This window comes from Dermacentor silvarum, chromosome 9 (assembly GCF_013339745.2).
Source record: "Dermacentor silvarum isolate Dsil-2018 chromosome 9, BIME_Dsil_1.4, whole genome shotgun sequence".
Taxonomy (NCBI): Eukaryota; Metazoa; Arthropoda; class Arachnida; order Ixodida; family Ixodidae; genus Dermacentor; species Dermacentor silvarum.
In genome coordinates, this window is record NC_051162.1 from 129,620,348 (window position 1) to 129,640,384 (window position 20,037).

At 45.0% G+C, this 20,037-nt stretch overlaps 1 protein-coding gene across 1 annotated transcript in view; it reads right to left on the reverse strand.

Annotated features, from left to right (window-relative positions):
• The window catches only part of LOC119464294 (venom metalloproteinase antarease-like TtrivMP_A), a 28,197-nt gene that overhangs the window by 3,574 nt on the left and 4,586 nt on the right, over positions 1 to 20,037 (reverse strand). Inside the window, exons 7-12 of the mRNA XM_037725201.2 lie at positions 17,776 to 17,847; positions 14,343 to 14,470; positions 12,367 to 12,416; positions 6,902 to 7,010; positions 5,447 to 5,587; positions 1,726 to 1,882 (exon numbers count right to left, since the gene is read on the reverse strand). Of these exons, the coding sequence (XP_037581129.1) occupies positions 1,726 to 1,882; positions 5,447 to 5,587; positions 6,902 to 7,010; positions 12,367 to 12,416; positions 14,343 to 14,470; positions 17,776 to 17,847 (657 nt within the window). The remainder of the gene's footprint in view (positions 1 to 1,725; positions 1,883 to 5,446; positions 5,588 to 6,901; positions 7,011 to 12,366; positions 12,417 to 14,342; positions 14,471 to 17,775; positions 17,848 to 20,037) is intronic.

A 20,037-nucleotide genomic window follows, 5' to 3' on the forward strand; every position in this document is an offset into this window, starting at 1 on the left:
ATATCAAGAATGTACTTGGCGCCTTTATTGACCCTTTTCGTGGAGCAGTTTATTCCAGAGAAACGAGATGGCGCTTACGGCGGCGCGCCATACGTCGCCTCAGCGACCGCGCACGAATACTAAACCATTAGCAGTTGTACCTTGCCTCTATGCGATCAGCTGTCGGAAATGCAACTGAGTCTTCGCTAACGCATTGTGCTCCATTCATGCTGGTTTGAATCCTGTGGATTGAAGACGTGCGCAGTAGTTGGCTGCAAAAATAGTGACTGGCATATCAAGGAATGGAATGAATATGTGGGGCCAAATTCGCGGGCCGTTGCTGCAACTGTCCGTACACGTTTCCGGCACTTGGAGATGTACGGCTTTCCTCGAGGATACACAAATTTGCTCATCCGCCAGCCTTGTATCGCTAACCTTCAAAGAAAGGGCTTCATCCCCAGAACGTCGGCAAGGTTGAGTACCACTCGTTAAACAATGACAAAGGGAGTAGCACCGCTTCCTGTCATAGTAAGTTTCGCGCACGTTATATATACGCATTTGTCCCAAATGGCAGGAAAACTTACGCCCATTCTATCGCTGACGTATTAAGAATAAGTGAATGGGCGCACACTTGAATATATGCGCACTGTATACGCACAATAAATGACGGACTACACCTATGATGCACGAATGGTCGAAGCTGATTGTTTCGCGACGGTCCACAAGAGTAAGCGAGTTACTAGCTGTAATATATATTTGCTACAAGGTATTACAATGTGCAGAACAGCTAAGTTTCAAGCCTTGTGCGCCGCAAGAACAAATATCACGGGACTGAGCACACCCGCGAGCGATTAGGCAGAAAATAATCAGATAGTGCACGACCGCACCGAGGAACCTTACTCAGTCAGAAACGTGACAAGCCGCTGCTTCAAAATATGTACCAAATAAGGAAAGAAGGCCAAAACACCCTACTCCTGATTCAATTCGTGAGCGGAAAGTTTGGATAGCTTCGAATACATATTTAACCCCGCTTTTGGAGCAAGCACTATATACGCTGCTCGCGCCGTTTGGGCATGGCTTAATCAGCTCCGAAAGCGCTTTTTGCATCTTCTCTGAAACTGCAGCTAAAGCTTCGTGTCGTCCACCCAGTCCCCGCCTACGATATCTCCCGAAACAGAGTCGGTAAATCCGCGTAATTTAAACACTTTCGGGGACTCTGCATTTGGCTTAAGCCACAAGAATGCTTGCTTGGCTATTTCAGACTATATCCGCGAGAGAAAAATAATGCTATATTGATTTCCTTCTCAAAATAATGGACTGTTTTCTAAATAATAATAATATTCCCAAATTTGCAGAGCTTTTGTAAATCGTACGTTCTGTTTTAATATTATTTGTAAGATTTGCACTTTTCTTTGTCTTACTTCCTCATTTAGGCGTTTCCCTCCACTCCCCCTCAAATCGCCGCTTTTTTGCAGCATCACGAGTAGTGCGCATATTCTATGTTTGAAGGAGGAAACAGAATTCATGGTTTTACAGAGCTAAGTATTTTACAGATACTCCCTTTAATCATGAAGAAAACTAGAAGGTAAAAAAGGCCTTCTCTCGCATTAAAGCAATCAGGCGTACGTTATTCAAAAAACTGAAATCATTTACAAGAAAAGGTAAACGTGAGTCATTCTCCATGTACACACTTCGCAATTTTATTCTAGACGATAGAAATATGTCGACGCAATTGAAACGTCTCACCTCAGCATAGGAGGCATTCGGGTACGCAGGTAAATACTTCTTGCAGTACTGCGTCCCATTCATGATGTCTCCAGGCAGTTTCAGTGCTTGGTCAGGCAGTATGGTTACTTGTGGATTCTGATTCGTGTTTGTCAAGAGACACGCAGAACTTGGTAATCTGAGCATAGTTAGCGAGGTGGATCAAATAAATCACTGAAAAACCTACGAAGAACAAGTCATACGTAGTCACTGCGTCAGTTCAAGCGAATATATATATATATATATATATATATATATATATATATATATAATTTACGGTAACAACTTACGTTTGCTCACAAGGCTGTAGAGAATTGTCTTCCAAAGCACATATATTTATCTTCAAATACAGTATGAGATACTATATGATTCAGTGTTTTCTGTTTACACCGAAAAAGAAAATTATTTTATGCGGCAGGCTGTTTTCCTTTTTTTTTCGCGAAATTCGGTTTCAGAAGAAATGTATCTGCGAAAGCCAAATTTACCAGAGCAATTCACCACGGCCATCGCGGGTCGCAGCTGTAACCTGCACACATTCCGATGCAGGCAGCCTCGCGTCAGGCTGCATACCCAGTTATGAAATAGTTAAGGTGGTTGAGGCACACATGCACGGCGGTATATAGACCTAATTTCCAGATTAGGTTCTGTTTAAGCCTTCTTTAATGAAAACATCACTATAAGCTAGACGGGACGAAACACGGAGAACACAGACATGGCGCTGACTAATGTCTTTAACCACACGTCTTGCATTTCAGTTATACACAAAGAACAAGACGAACGATGTAAGACAGCTACGAAAAAAACTGGAAAGACAGAAAGGCATCTTGTGCTATTTTCATCCTGGCATACGTTCAAAGAACTGACGCATTTACCTTTTGAGCGCTCAATATCAAAGGATTTTAATGGGGCTCTTGTTGGTTTTATCTGGGCATTTGAACAGCGTTTGACACTGGGAAAACACGGTTACATTTCCACTGCCGACAGTGCAAGATCCAAAATCATCTAATCATGAACTACTAAGTCCGACAGTCAATTCTTGCTTCTTAAGCGCTTTATTAATATTTGTTACCCTTTTTTAACAGTGAAGCTGTTTAAGCTAGCTGTAAAAAGTATGGTGTCTCACAGAAAGCCAGCTAGCCGCCGCTGGTGACTGCGGCTGCGCAAAGGACTTTCAACATGGCTCTAAGGCGAAAAAAAAATAATAAAACAGTGAAAGCGCGCACTATCATGGTCCAATCGGAGATACAGGAAAGAGAGAAGTGGCGTTGATCAAAGGATGGCGGTACTTTTCTTATATAGAGACTTTAGCTAGAACACCTGGCGCGACCTACCGCCTGTGTACTGCGCATGCGCCGACAGCGAACGCGGGAAACGCGTTCGCGCCGGGGAAACGCGGGCGGCGTCGGCAGCAGCTCGGAGACACTGCGCGCAACCGGTTTCCGCCGCCGCGCTGAGATCTGCGCAAGCGCCGTGATAACAATTGGATCTGCGCAGGCGCTGACCTTGAGGCAACAGCTATGTAAGCGTGTGCACGGCGGCGCTCGATCAGTAGAAGCCATGGGACGCCCAAAGATAGTTCGTACTCCCGAAGAAGAGGCCGCGCTTCGCGATAAATTCCGGAAAAGGCTGGGGATGACTTTGTATAGTGCTTAGCCTAGCCCAAAAGCCAGGACTATGGCATGTGGCCGCCGGGCCGCGCGCAGCAGGTGCTGCCTTGAAACCAAGTCTGATCAAACATGTTGCGTTTTTGGGTGCACCAACAGTTACTGAAACATGACTGAAACTGGTTAGGCCATTAAATTCAATCGTTGTTCATCGCGGCATCGCGTTTTTCAGGCGGAAAGTCTGTATATGTGCGGTTTGTAGGCAACAGCGCATACAGTGCTCGGCAATAACGCGATACTCGAATCGCATGGTCGCCAGCGCTTTTTGCATTGACTGTAAGCGCTGGGGGCGCCAAACTGATGCATTGTGGTGTAGAGTGAAAGCCAGAACCTTAGTAACGCATTATGACTGCATTTGGTCCCACGGCGCTCACCTGTGGCGCGAAAAAAAAAACGAAAAAAAAAAAACGGCGGCAGCCGCGCGCTGCCAGCGCTTCAATCGCTGGGCACTGTACATTTCCGACGCTAATTTGCTATGGTCTAGTTGTTCTAACGTTAATAAAAGAGCCGTTCATACGCAAGAGCTTCGTGTCCCACTTGCCTGTCTTCGCCTCCGCAGTGTAACGGCTCCGGAGCTTGGGCACCGAAGGCGAACACTCAGATTTGTAGTTATTTTGCCGTCTTATCAGTGTATCAGTCTTTCTTCTGATGTACATTTTCCTTCGTAGCAATTCCAAACTCTGGGGGGATGACTTTTATAGTGCTTAGCCTAGCCCAAAAGCCAGGACTAGCTAGGTGCCCATCAGTTCCGCTCTCTTTAGCATTGTGCCTCCAGTGCAAGCTACGCTATTTTTTTTGTTATTTTTTGCGCAATGGCTTGTAAGGCCTAATCACATGTACCTGTTCATTTTTCTTGGAACCCAGTACCCGCATAATGTTTATAATAAAGTCTTATTTGATCTATGTTTGATTATTTGATGCACTGACCCTCAACACCTGCATCCATCGCCATGTGGCGTGTACACTTGTTGAAGACTGTTTTTCACAAACATTTCATTCTGTGTATTGAATGCAGCTACAGTGCTCAAGAACATGATTTTCACGTATACAATGCGTTTTAATTCCAACAAGTCGACGAGTTATTCAGCTTTTAAAATAGGACAGTAAGCTCAGCGCACTAAATTATTCACTGAAAAAATGCGGCGGAAGTTCATCGGGAAAACATACTCATCGAAAAAAAAAACGAACTTCCGGGGGGAAATAAAAATTAGGCGCACCTTCCTGAATGGGTAATTTCCAAGATATGCGTAGCATTATATGGCTATCGGCGGGGTGTGTACTGTATTATGCGTGGTAATGTTGTGTGTGTGAGAGCGAGGGGGGGGGTGACGTAGTAGGTGTTATTTATTTATATATGAGTGAGGAGTACGAGCCGAGAGATGCCCATATTTACATTGGCGAACATATACCTTCCGCATCACGCCGCGCCCGCATATAATGCTACGCATATCTTCGACAGTTCCCATTCGAGGAGGTCGCGCTTAATTTGTTTGCGCGACGCCAGGCGCGGCATAACCAACTCATTAATGCCGTCATAGACAGCGGAGGGCGGACGGCTGCGCATTCGTCTCGTAATTAATGCACGAGTGACGCATCCTATCCTATTGTATCCCCTTTAGTCACCTTCCATCCTCACTGGTCGGGTGTAATTACAAGAGCGTCCCATATACTACTTGTTATCTCCCTTTTAGTATAGGCTTAGGCATTTCTGTCCTAGGGTTTACGCCCCCTTTCTACGTATGGTATATGGAGAGCGACGGAAAGTGCACCAGCTCGTAGAATGTGTTGCGCCGGCGCGCCTATTGTTATCGCGGACATTAGGTCGCGTGTCAGTGTACTCCGGGTGGCAGCTATCAACCGCTTACACAATGGGCTTAAACTGCCCAATCTCGCCCTGTATTGGGAAAGGGATTGTCTGGCTTCACATGAAATTTTTCGACTGGCCCACCACTATATTGCTACGTATTAAAAACGAATAAATGTGTACCGAACATTGAGCAAATACAAAGCGAAAACGCAGACGCATACAGATAACTTACTTCAGAAATGTTTTTATGGCGCTCTTGCTGCACTTTGAGAACATGAAGGAGCGCGGCCCTCCTGCCTGGGGGCTCATCAGGTAGCCGTCCGATGCCTTGCAGTTCTTGGAGGTGGTATAACCATCATGATCAGAGCCAAGCCTGTAAAACATGGATATTTAAAGCCGAATTCGGGCTTACAGTAAAGGACTTCGTTTCTCGAATACAACAGTGAAGAAGTGGTTTTCCTCTTGCGCAAGCAGTTTTGTGTTCGTTACAAATCTCGTTCCGCATAGGCTACACTAATTGGAACTATATTTGCAAATTACATTCTACCTTATGGAGCTAATGTGAAACGAAATTGCGAGTATTAAACGAATGGTAGTCCTAATCTTGTTCCACATAGAGTGCCCTTTAGTAAGTGGAAAATATTTGCAATAATGTTTCACTTAATAACTGGAACTTATGGGGAACGAATGTCCTTGAGTGTCAGCACTTCCTTCGGCCGATCTTATTTCCTTGTTATATTATGCTGTATATCCAGTGGCCATGGTATATCACTCCTACTGTCGTTCCGCGTAAGTTTCACTAAGTGGAACATACCTGCATATATGTTCTACTAAGTGTAACTCCCGTGGAACGAGTCTAAGAGCGTCCCGACATGGCGGCTCATTATTGCTATTAATACTGTTATCCTCACCTACTACTAAGCCCTTACTAAAAAAGCAGCGTCGCATGTGCGACACTCCCAGTCAAGTCTCCTATTATTCGCGGCCCAATGCCCATTACTAAGTACTCCTGCAGGTAATACCGACGCCTAGCGAGCACCTTCCTCATCCCTAAAAAACGGCGTCAGAATGCATGCATTAGAATACCTTACAAAAATGACAGGAAGAAGCTCCTGAATAGTTGGTTGTAGACTTTTACTGAACCCTGTCACAGGTTTCAGGGTATAAAACCCTTTAGTGGCACCTCAACAACACTACAGACCGTATCAGCACGCAACCCTAAACAATAAAAGCTACGTCCTTCAAATGTATTTACTCAGATTGTGGCTTATGGTTAAATTTGCATTACTCTTCAGGAATAGGTTCTCGCTTTGTGTTTATATTGAATTTCCAATTCAATATACCTCTTCCCACCACCGACATCACGAACTTTCCAACTTTTCCTCGGTTAAGCTTGAAATTTATTGAAATTTTTGACATTCTGTGGATCTTGTTTGTATTGTTTTCAAATGTTGGCCTACGCGGCTTCATATTCAATTGAAACAAATAATACAATAAGAAACGAAAGAAATAACTATTCACGCGCCCGTTGAAGACGTAAAACGTAATCCGTCTAGCTCTAAACAATTACATTTCTTGCTGCCACAGCTGCGTTGGTTTCCATTTAAACTTTTCCGTAGCAACGACCCGCAGCAGTTCACTCATAATGGCTTTGGTTTCCTTCACTGCTGGCTATATATTTACTCACAGATGTGCCATCTCGTGCGCAGTGTACTGCACTCCCGTAAACATTCCGGGCTTGTCCTCTCCTGCTCCAACCTTGTGGGTCCTGCAGGCCTTGCCCGTGAAGGCCATGCCTGCGTGAAGACGCACACCTCGTTTTTCAAGCAGCGTAGTATGCTAGGCCGCATATTCAATTTCTGCACACCGTAATTAAATTCGCGTAACTGGCTTCGTATTACGGCTAATTGCTTGCATTTTCCTCACAAAAAAAAATTCACCGCCGATTGCGATACTCCCTAATGCGAAATTTCAGCGCAGCTCTATACGTGTTTTCATTTCGCGATATATTGGCTGGCGTGGACAATCTGTCTCGTGCGGCACCTTGAAAACGGAGCGAGGTGTGGCGCGACTGCCTCTCTAATCGGGAGATCGCGAGAGGCAGCGCGTGGGTGACGCGTTGGCTCGATTCCCAGCGGCCCCGCCGACAGACCTCAGCTAATGTAGCGCTTTGTTTCCATACATAGACGACGCGCGCTACTTTGGCGCCATCTCGTAGCCATCGTTGCCGCAGAGTCTGTCTTGTGCGACACTATGCTTTTCTTCTCACACTTTTGCCATACACTCATCTTTCGCTTTCCTTCCCGTTCTCTCATCGCAATCGCCATCTTTCAGTCCGCGTTCGCTCTTTCATCCTTCGCTGGGTTCGTTCGCTGGGTTACGAGGGACGCCGTGGCACGGCGCCGACGCTCACCGGAGGAAGGGACGCCTAAGAGCTGCACTCTAAGAAACACAGAGCCTTGCATAGTTATCGAATACATGTTCGGGTTAACACAAGTTGCCGCCGGTGAAAGCCGGACTCGCAACCTCGACTTGACGCGTACGATTTTCCACTAAATGAGCTATATATGGCGGTGGCTTCCCCCGCTTCTCCGGTATTTTGGCGTGTGTACTAAGCCTTATGTAGCCTGATAGTGTTAGCGAGCGCCAATCGTGACCACGGCGTCGTATGTGCAGCGTCGTTCCAAGAGCAGGTGTCGCGTAGTACGGGAACTTAGGAGCGGGCAAGTTGATTTTTTCTACCGCTATAATTTCCGTTTCCTTTATTCAACAGTTCAGCTGAATACATAGCAAATGTCTCTCTTTCCTTCAGTTCACTGTCTTAATTTTTGATAATAGTGCTGATACTGATAACGATACTGAAGTGGCTTTTCTTGATGCGATTTAACACGTGGCAGTTTTTTGGCGTGCTTACACCGAATAATATTCTTTGTTTTTTACCTGCTTGTTTTGATGACGTTTGATGACGTATGAGCTAGTCGGGTGTATATAGTCTCTAACTTTTCGAATAAGGTTTCAGTTGCAAGTAGCGCTGTGTCCTGTCTCTTCTTCCGTACCAACTCTCCCATTTTTTTTCTTTTGGTCTTAATTTCATTCACTTTTTATGAGTACTCCATCTTAATTGCCTAAGGCCTTAATTGCCTAAGGCATACAATTGCCTAAAAGTGATTCATGTTGCACTTTTCATTATTTACGTGATAATATATGTGAATGTTAGTTTTCTGTTCTCTTTTAAACATGAAATGCTTTTAGCTCCCGTTGTCGACGACCTTCAAGTGACCTTGAGCCAGAAGCCAGAGTTTTTATCCGGGCACTCAAAACGAGAACATGCCGGCAAGTTGACAAGGAAATTTATTCACCCGTAGGCACGCGCGCAACTGTGGTATGAACGTAATGTACAATATAACGTATCGCACATGCAATACATCGTACTTGATGTAAACAAAACAGATGAGCAAACAAAATAGTAAATGGTGTCTGCATGACACTGGCTTTGCCACACATCAAAAACCACTATGACAGTGTACATCCAAAAGCATAAATTTCACCCTCGAATTCATGAATGTCACCCGAGGCACACACAAGTACAGAGTCTCTACTCGGGCAAACAGAATTTGGCAGTATTCTGGCTGTATAGGAAAACTTTGCCTCGAGAGACGGTTAGGTACCGCGTAGACCAGCGGCGAATAAACTCGGATTCACCGAGTTTGAACAGCTGTTCTTCAAGATGACCCCATATTATCACCCGTAGTTTGCGTACTCTGGGGTACATTGCTCTATTTGGCTGCCGGGATTGGTCTGCAATGTTGCGTCAAATTGCGAGAACAAAGCGAAATAATCCGGGCAACCAGTCAAAACTTAAGAAAATGCGGTCTCTGGCCCCTAACCCTTTGCACAGGGCCGCATTACATACACTAGTTACTCTCTAAACAAGTTACAAAAGATATTGCTTCCGAGTTCTTCCTAATGTTTCTTCGTAGTAGACAGTTTTAGAATAGCGTTTGTCGCCTTACGTAGGTTAAACGTAAGCGCCTTTGCGGGACGTTAGCGTCCTTTCAAGACTTTTAGTTTAGCGCACAGGAAGTCAAACGTAAGGAAGACGTTATAAAACAGGGCGCCGTCTGGTGCCTCGTGCCAAACGCATTCAAGCCAAGACAATCCATTAGCAACCATCCGGTTGTTATGCGGACGTGTCTCGTTACGCCTACGGGCGCCGGAACCTCCAAATATCTCATAAATTGGACGCGCTATGAGCTCAAAACTAACGTTTCAGGTGAGTTTAGAGAAAGCGAATGCTCATTTCTATAGCTACTGGCGATCTACGCGAGTGAGAGCGCAACCATCACGAAAATTCATGCTGAAGCGGGAGCCATGGATGCCGTCAAGTTCGACATTATTTGTTAGCATCCGTAAACATTACGAACGTTAAACTCGCCAAATAACGTACGTTATCATAGCGCACGTAAACCACAGAAACCGAATAACGTTCAGAACATGCGCAGCGATGACGACTCTATTTCTTTACGTACGTAATGCGTTTACGTTTGCTTGCAAACGCTAAACTAAAACTGTCTAATATCACTCAAGCAAGCCGTAACTTCTAGTACGCTGAAGTTTTATTTGCTATTTCCAATAGCAACGTTAAAAGGCAGATACAGGAGACCTGAGGCCGCACATTTGCAGCCGACCACTTCGATGCGACAAGAAGAAAAAGTGGCGGCAGACGCTGAGCGCGTTGGACTGTTGCTAGAAAAACGCGGTTGAAGGCGGCGGCCCCACAGGTCGCAAAAGAGGTTATATGATAGCCATTTCATGCTTACATCTACTCTCATTTACGGGAGAGCCAGCGCTTTTCTTTCTTTTGTAGCGTTAGCTACACTGGCCTAGCCAAGCCCGTTTCGCGCGGCACATCAAGAGCCGTGCTGCGCATGCGCAAGGATCAGTGATGTCACACGGCTTGCGCACCGGAACCACCGGAGCCGGCACCTCTCGCGCACTCCGCCGCGCGCGACTCACCGCCGCCGGTCTGCGCATTCCAGAGGAGTGACGTCGTAGCCGTGGTAGACGCACTGGCGCCGGCGCGCGCTCGCTGTGCAGTCACCGTCTGACACTGCGCTGGAGCCGCTGCGCTACTGACTGGAGTTTGCCAGTGTGGTATAGCCATGGAGAAGGAGAGCGCAAATGCTGCTCAACAGCGCAGAAGAACGGAGAGCAACGTGACGTTGAGCAAAAATAAATATACATGTGCCACATAATACGTATACCGCGTGTGTGTCATTCGAGCAGCAGTAAGCATGACAATCAAGCTAATCCTTGACAATCTAGACAACCAGGAAAGCTAAGAATAATCAGCTGAACCTTTGCTAATGCTACGTATATCCTGGCATAGCCGAGCTAAGCCACTGCAACTTTTTTTTTTTTTTTTTGCATTTTGAAGCTAAGTCTATTACGTTAGTTTTCTCCAGTTACCTCACAATAAATGTGCGTTGGTGTGCTAGCATCCGAATATACGAGACGTTTGTATGACTAAGCGAGAACTTGGGCTTTTTTGCGTTCGCTGACCATGTAACGCGCTTAAACCAGCTGGTAAATTCGAAAGGCCACACCGGGTGGGAACGATGGAGCAAAAACAGTAAGCTGTTTATTTTCAGTGAATCGTTGCCCTTATGCGATCTGCGGTCATTAGAGTTTGGCAAATGCCTAGATTACAATTTCTAAAACAATATCAACTAATTTTTTTATTGTCATTGAAGCGTTGCCATCATATGAACTAAGTTCAAGTGATGATGTCCGATTGTCTAGATTACGCCGCTTAAATACAATAAACAAGAAGGAGGAAGATGAGAGAAAGGGGAGAGAAAGAGAAGGCAGGGATGTTAACCAGAAATGCGTCTGGTTGGCTACCCTACTCTGGGGGACGGGAAAGAGGGAATGGAAAGGTGAGATAAGACTCGTAAAAAATAATGCGCATGTGATTGATGTCAAAACAGCGGATGCAGCATATGAGGGACCCTCACAAGGTTTTCTGGCGCTTGGGTTGCGACTGTTGAGCGATGCTTTTTCAGATGCTAATGTCTTTTCGCGCTCTTCGCACTTCGTCAGTGGTAAGAGCGACGCTTCGCCCGCGTTACCATCGGGATCAGACCGCCATGAGGGGTGGATAAATACTCGCATAGAATCAAGCGGAAGGCACCGCTACAAAATAGCGGCCCACTTCTACATCTCAATATTGGCAAGCTCTATCTTCGGTCTCGTGAGCAAGATAGAAGGTACGTTTACGCATCTATCCTTTTACTTCCCTATGCAGTGAGCACCGCCCCCCCCCCCCCCCCTCTGAAAAAAAATTAGTACATTTTGAAAGGACACAATGATTCGATTGCACACCAGATTCATATTAACTCACTAAGCTGCCATTCGTAAGTTTAACCGCTGTCTACACTTCCTTCACATGCCGATGACTAAGTAAATGCAGTGAACAAATGCTCGAACTCAGGAGCTCAGTGCCACAGACGCAAAATTGCAAAATCATTCAGGCATCCAGATAAATATGAACCACTAGAAGTTCTCTTTTTTTTTCTTATGAAATATCGCGTGCATGTTCACGTATACTCGCGGACAACTTTCTGTGGCAATGAAGGGAAAGCTACGGAGGCAAAGCGCGCACAAGTCAGAGCGCTTCTGAAAAGAGTCCCGCGTTAGTTGTAGGCTGTGGAAGAGAAAACATAAACACCTTATTAGCAACAATTAAATAAGACAGAACACACCACTGAGTGTAAAAGCTAGCTTATATTGCGGCTTTTCCCCTCCGCGTCTGAGCAAACGCGACACCATCGCACGTGGAAGCTGCGTCGATTCAACGTCTGTGCCGAGCAACCAAAAGCACTGTCAAACGTTGCCGGACTAGTTTTCGCGGTAACACATGTGCAGCAGCCACGCGCCCGTAGCCTTCCCTTCATTGCCACAGAAAGTTGTCCGCGAGTATAGTGACAAGAACGCGAAAAGCAGGATAGTTTGTACTCTTGTCGGTGCAGTGAACGAAATCAAGTTAGCCAGATTCGAAATCAAATTGTGGCCATTCTGAATGTTCACGATTGGATACTGCTTACTGACATAGTGTGACCGATGTTTTCAATACATACACTTTGCCCTTACCTGCAACTGCGGAACTCCTGGTGCCATTGACTAACTTAATCATATCTCGCCTGCAAATACACACGCAAAAGACACATTAGCTTCTTAAAAAATTATAAAATCATGTTAGTATTATCGAATGGCAATGAAATAACCTAAACCAACAGCACATTTTATGTCTTGTTTTAAAAAGAGAGCAAACTACTCAAAGACTTTGTATCATTGCAGAAGAAAACTGAGCAATTATTTCGGGGAGAAATAGGGAAGCTCCGGTACCTGCAGTGAAGTGATCAGATTAGATTAGAAAGCTTGCAGACATACTGTGCATTTGTTTGCTCAGTAGGGCTAACGAATTCTTATCAGTAGAATAAAATAACCTTCATGATTAAATAACATAAACAACTGCGAATGTGCGTGATATACTCAGACGCAGCAAATCTTTTCATGAATATGTCATAGTCATCCCACTAATTACTGCTCCGAATGCAGCACCTAAATTGGCTGCAGTTTCAGTCACCGTGGCGCTGCCGAAGTCAGCGTAGCGGGGAGAGATACGAAAGTAAGGACACGGAGGTCAACCAGGGTCGCTCATCTTATACATGGGGAGAAAGAAAGGGTCACGAAAGATACGCAAAAAATGAATGAAGGAAAAAGAAAGAACGAAAGTATGAATGAATGAATGAACAACGTAAGAATGTAGGTTCGCTTCCACACAGTCTGTCACGTCACCACCTAGTCGCATACAGTATCAGCATCACCTACACAGACATCCATCACAGAGTCACAATTTGTTGGATAATCGGGCATATTTCATATAACGCAACAGTGCCTACACAGCCGCTCGCGCTAATATCTGGGTACGCCAGTGTTCAAGAATTTTGATTTCTGTGAGTAGGCGACTGTCCAGCCGATCTAATGCGGAGCAGACCGCTACACTTTGCTTGTTAAAACGAGAACACTCACAAAGAACGTGCGTGATCGTTTCACTCGCACCTGATCGCACGTGATCGCACGTGATCGCATTGCACTTCGCACTGCTATTCACTTCACTGCATAATACAGTCGAGAGAGGAGAAAAAGAAGAGAGGGAAGGGCAGGGGGGCTAAGCATGCATAGACCGGCTGGTTAGCCTGTGCTGGGGTAAAAACGGTGAAGGAAATTAAAAGCGATGGAAAGGGAGATGGGCTAAAATAAAACAAAGAACGATAAGAAAATATATACAGAAACCATCGACGATGATTGTCACTGTAAGCGAATAGCCGAACGCTTCTCGAGAGCTATTCACATAATTAAAGGAATGATGAGCTTGAAGACGCATATTTGCTACAGTTAAGGTAATTATAGAGTAACGCTCTTTGTCACATTGCGTAATTCTGCAGAGAATAGAGTCATTAACCAGCACATCTGCAGTGGTAGTATAGGTAACTATAACACAACCCGCCGTGGTTGCTTAGCGGCTGTAGCGTTGCGCTGCTGAGCACGAGGTCGTGAGATCGAATCCCGGCTGCGGCGGCCGCATTTCGATGGGGGCGAAATGCAAAAACGCCCGCGCATTTGGTGAGCGTTAAAGAACCTCAGGTGGTCCAAATTAATACGCTAAGCATGCCTCATAACCAAAGCGTGATTTTGGCAGGTAAAAACCCCAGAATTTAATTTAATTCATGACGTATAAGCTGATTTGTCATAAAAGTGTTTCCTGCAGCGTCGCAACCGCTGGCGTGGGAGGCCATCCCCCCCGCGAAGCCCTCTCCCGCCTCTGCCACAAGGAAAAGGGGTGTCATGTGTAGAGGACGGCAGTATACCACGAAGTCTAAGCGACGCCCCACAATTCAGTCACGTGAACGCCTTATGTATCGGTGCCTTTTTTATCGCCTGATAAAGTTCAACAACCAATCACGAAAACGGGCGAAAGGAACCAAAAATGCAAGTCACTTCAAAATTAAAGAACTGTACTGAGCAAGGTTCTCAAATGCTTCAAAACGAAGGAGTCCTTTTACCCTGATAAAAGATACACCAAGTCTGCGTTGGCCATCAGTGGCTTGGTCACCATGTATTCTTGTAGCTTCTTCAATGTTTCTAAGCCAAGAAGATCCTTCTTCCACAAGCTCACGTATGGCTCATTTTGCTGAAAAACAAATAATCTTAGTAACCATCTCTGGTATAGTGATCCCACCAGGAATCGAAATGCTTTACAGGAAACATAATATAAAGAGAGATAGAAATACCAAAACTAATATAGGAAATCTGCAAACTTTAATTATATTGTTCATGCAGAATCAGTGCCTCAGATCAGTGATCATTTATATACCGCGAATATTTACGCTTATCGCCAGGCTGAGGTAAGGCCTGTCTTCTTCCTCTTTGCTTTTATTAAGATAGCAATTATATGGAAACTCCAAGCGCATTTCTGCCGTGCTCGTGGTCGTGGAGGTCGCTGTGCGGTTCCATATAATTGATTTGTGCGGTTCAACTGTGCGGTTCCGCACGTGGAATAAGTGCGCATCCGCGCGGGCCTAGTCTCAAAGGCTATCTGCGATGTGGACAGAATGCAACAAGTGCTCGTGGTTTCGTATGCGCTGTGCTTTCGACGTTTAGTTCGTGTTGAAGCGAGAGACGGCACGAAGGTCTATTCGCTGGCCGCGCCTCCTCACTCCAGCGTTTTGACAGCGAGTTTCCGCGGTCATCGAGCGAGATGTGTTCATGTTTACCTGTTCACGGCGTTACACCGTGCTTCCTAATTTAGTTAGTAAGCGAATGTTTACAAGTTTATACGGCCGATAAAACTACTATTCTTAGTTCGTATAGTTGTCTACTAATTTGCTATCGCAATCGATGTTTCGCCTTTCGGGCGAAACTGCGACATTTTCCCCCCGTCTATCGACATGTGACATTGTTTCATTCACTGACGCTTGAAGTATACACCCACCATGGTGGCTTATTGGCTATGGCGTTCTCCTGTTGAGCAGGAGGTCGCAGATTCGATTCCAGGTTCGACTACGTACGCATTTTCATAGGAGAGAGCGTCCGTGTACTAAAATTTAGATGCATGTTAAATAGCTCCAGGTAGTCAAAATTATCCCGCCTCCCTCCCATGCGGCAACCCTCGTAATGCATTGTGCACGTTTTGGGACGTTTAACCCCACAATTTAACTTAACGTTCGACATGTACCCGAACACTTTGTTGACAGTCCATCGGGGATACCTCTAGTACCCTTGAATCTGTAGAGGACAGCGCCTCTCTTTACATAAATATTTTCTATGTATTCCCGTTACGCAGACCTTTCATCAATGAAAATCGACATACACTACGTCAACCGACACTTCAATCACACCGTAAAGTATCCGGCCTAAGTTTCTGTCGCCAGATTTATTACGGTAACCGAGCTCTTACGAATGTTTTCTTTTTCTGTGTGTTTTTTTTTTCTGTGACCAGCGTATGCGTCTTCGCGGAACGATCAGCACTTGAAGGTGAAAGTGGCGGCATTCTTCATTAATTTCTGTAATGCTTCTTGTCACAAACCAGCCGTAACTGGAACCACCTTCCCGCCTCCATCACTGCGATATATGATTCGGCCTCTTCAAAACGGCACTAAATTATATATTTTGTTAACCTCTCCTCTCTGAAATGCCTTCGGACCCTAAGCGCAAATAAATAAATAAATAAATAAATAAATAAATAAATAAATAAATAAATAAATAAATAAATAAATAAATAAATAAATAAATAAATAAATAAATAAATATAAATAAATAAATAAATAAATAAATAAATAAATAAATAAATAAATAAATAAATAAATAAATAAATAAAGTCACCGCCCCTCCCACTCCATGAAAATGGTCAAACAGCGAAGATGTGAACGGCGCTACTTGAGGGGGATGGGACGCGTCAGCGTCCACGTGTGACGGGCGACGGCGTTCCTAGCACGTTCCTCACACTTTTCTACGACGTTCTCAGGACAAGAGTCCTTCACCAAAGCTCCATATAGTACAACCAACGCTAACGCGAACTCCTCTCACACCCCACTCCTCCGTTGACCTACTTTTTTCGTACAACGCCATTGGTTGGCGCCTCACGCTCTCCGCCTCCAATGGGGGTATTGGACGGCGCGACGTACGTCAACCCCCCTCCCCGTTCTTCTTTTCATCTGCACCCTCTCACAGCATTCTCACAGGGTTGAGCTCTTCTTTTCCTCTCCTCTCCAGCTAGGTCACGTGGGTTTTAGCGAACGCACGACGGCACATGGTCCGCAGAAACAGCTTCGTTGTAATGAATAAATCGTTCGTTTTAAAACACTCGCCTATCATCGTCTCATATTTTCGTCGGAAACGTTAGCTATCGGTAAAGGATTATAATGTTTGCTGTAATAAATATTGCCATCATTGATTGATTTACTCTCATCGCGATTCAGCACTTATTCAGCACTTCAACGAGTAAACTGAGCAGCGGCACCACATCTTCCGCAGCCTAAAGTTCCCATTTACACGGTTTGCCTTTGAATGAAGATTTCTTAAGTTTACCGAAAGGACTGCAGGAGCAATTTATCACTCACTGCCCTATCGTATTTAAATTTTTAAGTGGGGATGATATACCAAGCTCGTCCGTTAAAAAACTTAACTTATTCACTCTATGGTACAATAATGTTAACATTACAAATATGAACTATAGTTCCTTCTAATTAGTTCCGCTAATTGTTCTTTAGGACACGGATTTGAGATGTGCACGTATTGAGTTCAATGATGTGCTCTGTTCCATCTACAGCGCAGACGCACTGTTTGATTAGGCATTTAATTAGCTACGAGTTTTTTTTTTTTCACCGAAAATGTTGGCGTGTTAATTTTTATTCTGTCGACCATCATCCGAAAAAAAATTTCTACCCGGTACTGACTGGACTGCAACATCGAAAGAAAGCTGTGTTAATGCAGCACCTATGGATACACTGGAGAAACTAATAGATGCAGCAAACTCGTGCACGTCAGTATTTTTTATCTTTTAGTACAGCCTAAGTAGTGCGCACCATATCATTTCTGTGTCTTCGCAAGACAATATCTGGCGACGAATGTTGCGAAGACCTCTAGTGCCAATAAATAAATAAATCAGTCCTTCAATTTTTCTTGCAGTCCGCTGCCGAATGCGCATTACATTGCTTAAGCAGCCAGGTAAATAGTCTTCGAAACATTCTTGGCACGCATATCATCAAAAATATTAACAGCTTAAAGCTTTGTTTCACAAGGTTCCCAAAGTCCGCAGAATTCATGACGGAAGGCTATCATTTATGGCTGAAACATCACTGCAAAATGTCCTGTTATTTTGTTATTTGCTTTTCTTTGCTCCTCTAGGTACACATAATGTAAGCGTGTTTCTTCAGAGGTAGAGAATTCAAACCAGACAAAACGAAGACGGGAAGCCTGTCAGTGCGTTCTACTTACAGTGAAAGATGCTTCGATGGCCGTTACAATTATGCTACCAGGGGGCTCAAGCTGCCGCATGCGAAGGCTCACCTGCGAAACAAAAGGGCGGAGAAATAAATGTACTATAAGGCGAATAATTCTGCTTCTATCAGATTTTATGGTGGTGTGGAAACACAAACTCCAAATCAGGTGACAAATATATAGTGTTTAAAAATTTTGGCAGTCTCAGCTCGAGGGCGAAGTATTGACAGCGATAGGTAGGTTTAGCGTAGCGCTTGAGCTCCACGGATGGTGTTCTAACTATACGCGGATGCGTCATGTTAGCGCAACTCAGCACGCAAGGCAACTCCTTCTAGGTAGCAAAAGCAGTGTCCCTCGAACTCCTGCTCAGCAGAGCAGTGCCGTGAGCTACCGTGGCGGACCAACGCAACGATGACAGAAAACGTTCGGCAGGTGTTACACTCTTGTAACAAAAGAAGGCGAAAGCCTGCTGCACATTTGGTAATACATTAAGTTATACAATCAGGGCTAGACTTCTTGTTATACATCATCATCATCAGCCTCTATTTATGTCCACTGCAGGACGAAAGCCTCTCCCTACGATCTCCAATTATACCCTGTCTTGCGCTAGCTGATTCCAACTTGCGCCTGCGAATTTCCTTACTTCATCACTCCACCTAGTTTTCCTGCCGTCCTCGACTGCGCTTTCCTTCTCTTGGTATGCATTCTGTAACCCTAATGGTCCACCGGTTATCCATCCTACGCATTACATGGCCTGCCCAGCTCCATTTTCTCCTCTTAATGTCAACCCTGTTTGCTCTCTGATCCACACCGCTCTCTTCCTGTCCCTTAACGTTAGGCCTAACATTTTCCGTTCCATCGCTCTTTGTGCGATCCTTAACTTGTTCTCGAGCTTTTTTGTTAACCTCCAAGTTTGTGCCCCGTATGTCAGCACCGGTAGAATGCAATGATTGTACACTTTTCTTTTCAGGATTTGGCAATGCCTGCCGTATTCACTCCAACCCAATTTTATTCTTCTGTAAATTTCCTTCTCATGATCAGCGTCCGCTGCGAGTAATTGACCTATATAAACGCACTCGTTTACAGACTCTAGAGGCTGACTGGCGATCCTGAATTCTTCTTCCTTTGCTATTCTTGTTAGACATAGCGCGCCGCAAGTGGGAAGTACACGTGTGCCACTAAGGCGACCTCCTGAACGCCACATATGAACACTTAACGTAGTACCTAAAGTGCAGCATGTTAGTGCACGTACTGGACCGCACCTTTAGTCAGCGAGATGGCTGTGACGTGACGTGTGCAATCAGGTACGCACTAGGCACACCTTTATTAAGCCAGAACCGTGGAGCAGCCGTGGCTTCAGGGAAACGTGCTCGTCTCGCACCCCGGAGGCCCGGGTTTGATGCCCACCCAGACCAACATGTATCAAATTTTCTTTTCAAAGCCACTAATTTACTTTAGTTTGGAAGAACCTCGCTGAGGAATGTGACGTCAATCCGCGCATTTATTGCGGCGTCGGCCATTTTTTGTCACGGCGCAGTTTCGCCAAGGTCGCCGCCGAGGGCCCCGCCAACACAGACACCTGAAGGTTTCGCCTTAATAAATTTTCAATGAGAAGTTACCCTAACAGCTTTGCATCCGAAGATCATTAAGATGCGTCTGACCTTTATGCGTTGATGCCCTGCAGAGCCCGCTTAACAGTGGCAAATTGAGCGGAATTGGCACGACATACCGGACGCCTCGGAAAAGCGTGTCGTGGCTTAGCGACAAGGTATTGCGTCGCCAGCAGTTTATCTACTTCGTCCTTGAGTGCAGCGTGATTGAAAGGCACTGAGTAACTCAAGGTTCATCCTTGGATTTTGGGCCGGTGTACGTGTGAATCTAGCTTTAACGACATCTAAAGCCGCCAGCCATCGGTGACAATGCACGTGATATAGGAGTTGTGAGCGCATGTACCATAACGCATTCAATGGCCATATAGCAGAGAAACATTGCAGGTTATTAGGAAATAGCTGCTTCCGCATTAGAGATGTACCCGCCCTTTTATAATTCACTTTTTAAGTTCTTTCCAGGAAAATTGGGAAACATGTTTTTAGTCTTTTTTTTTTTTCATTCCGGCGAACTTCTGCACGTTATGCTCTAATTCGAAATCTGTGTTTTATTTTTATGTGCAAATTATTCTAAACATCTATTCAAACGCATTAGTTCGGAAAAGGGCCTTATTATTATAGTACATCATATGCAACAAAAAATTAAGAAGAC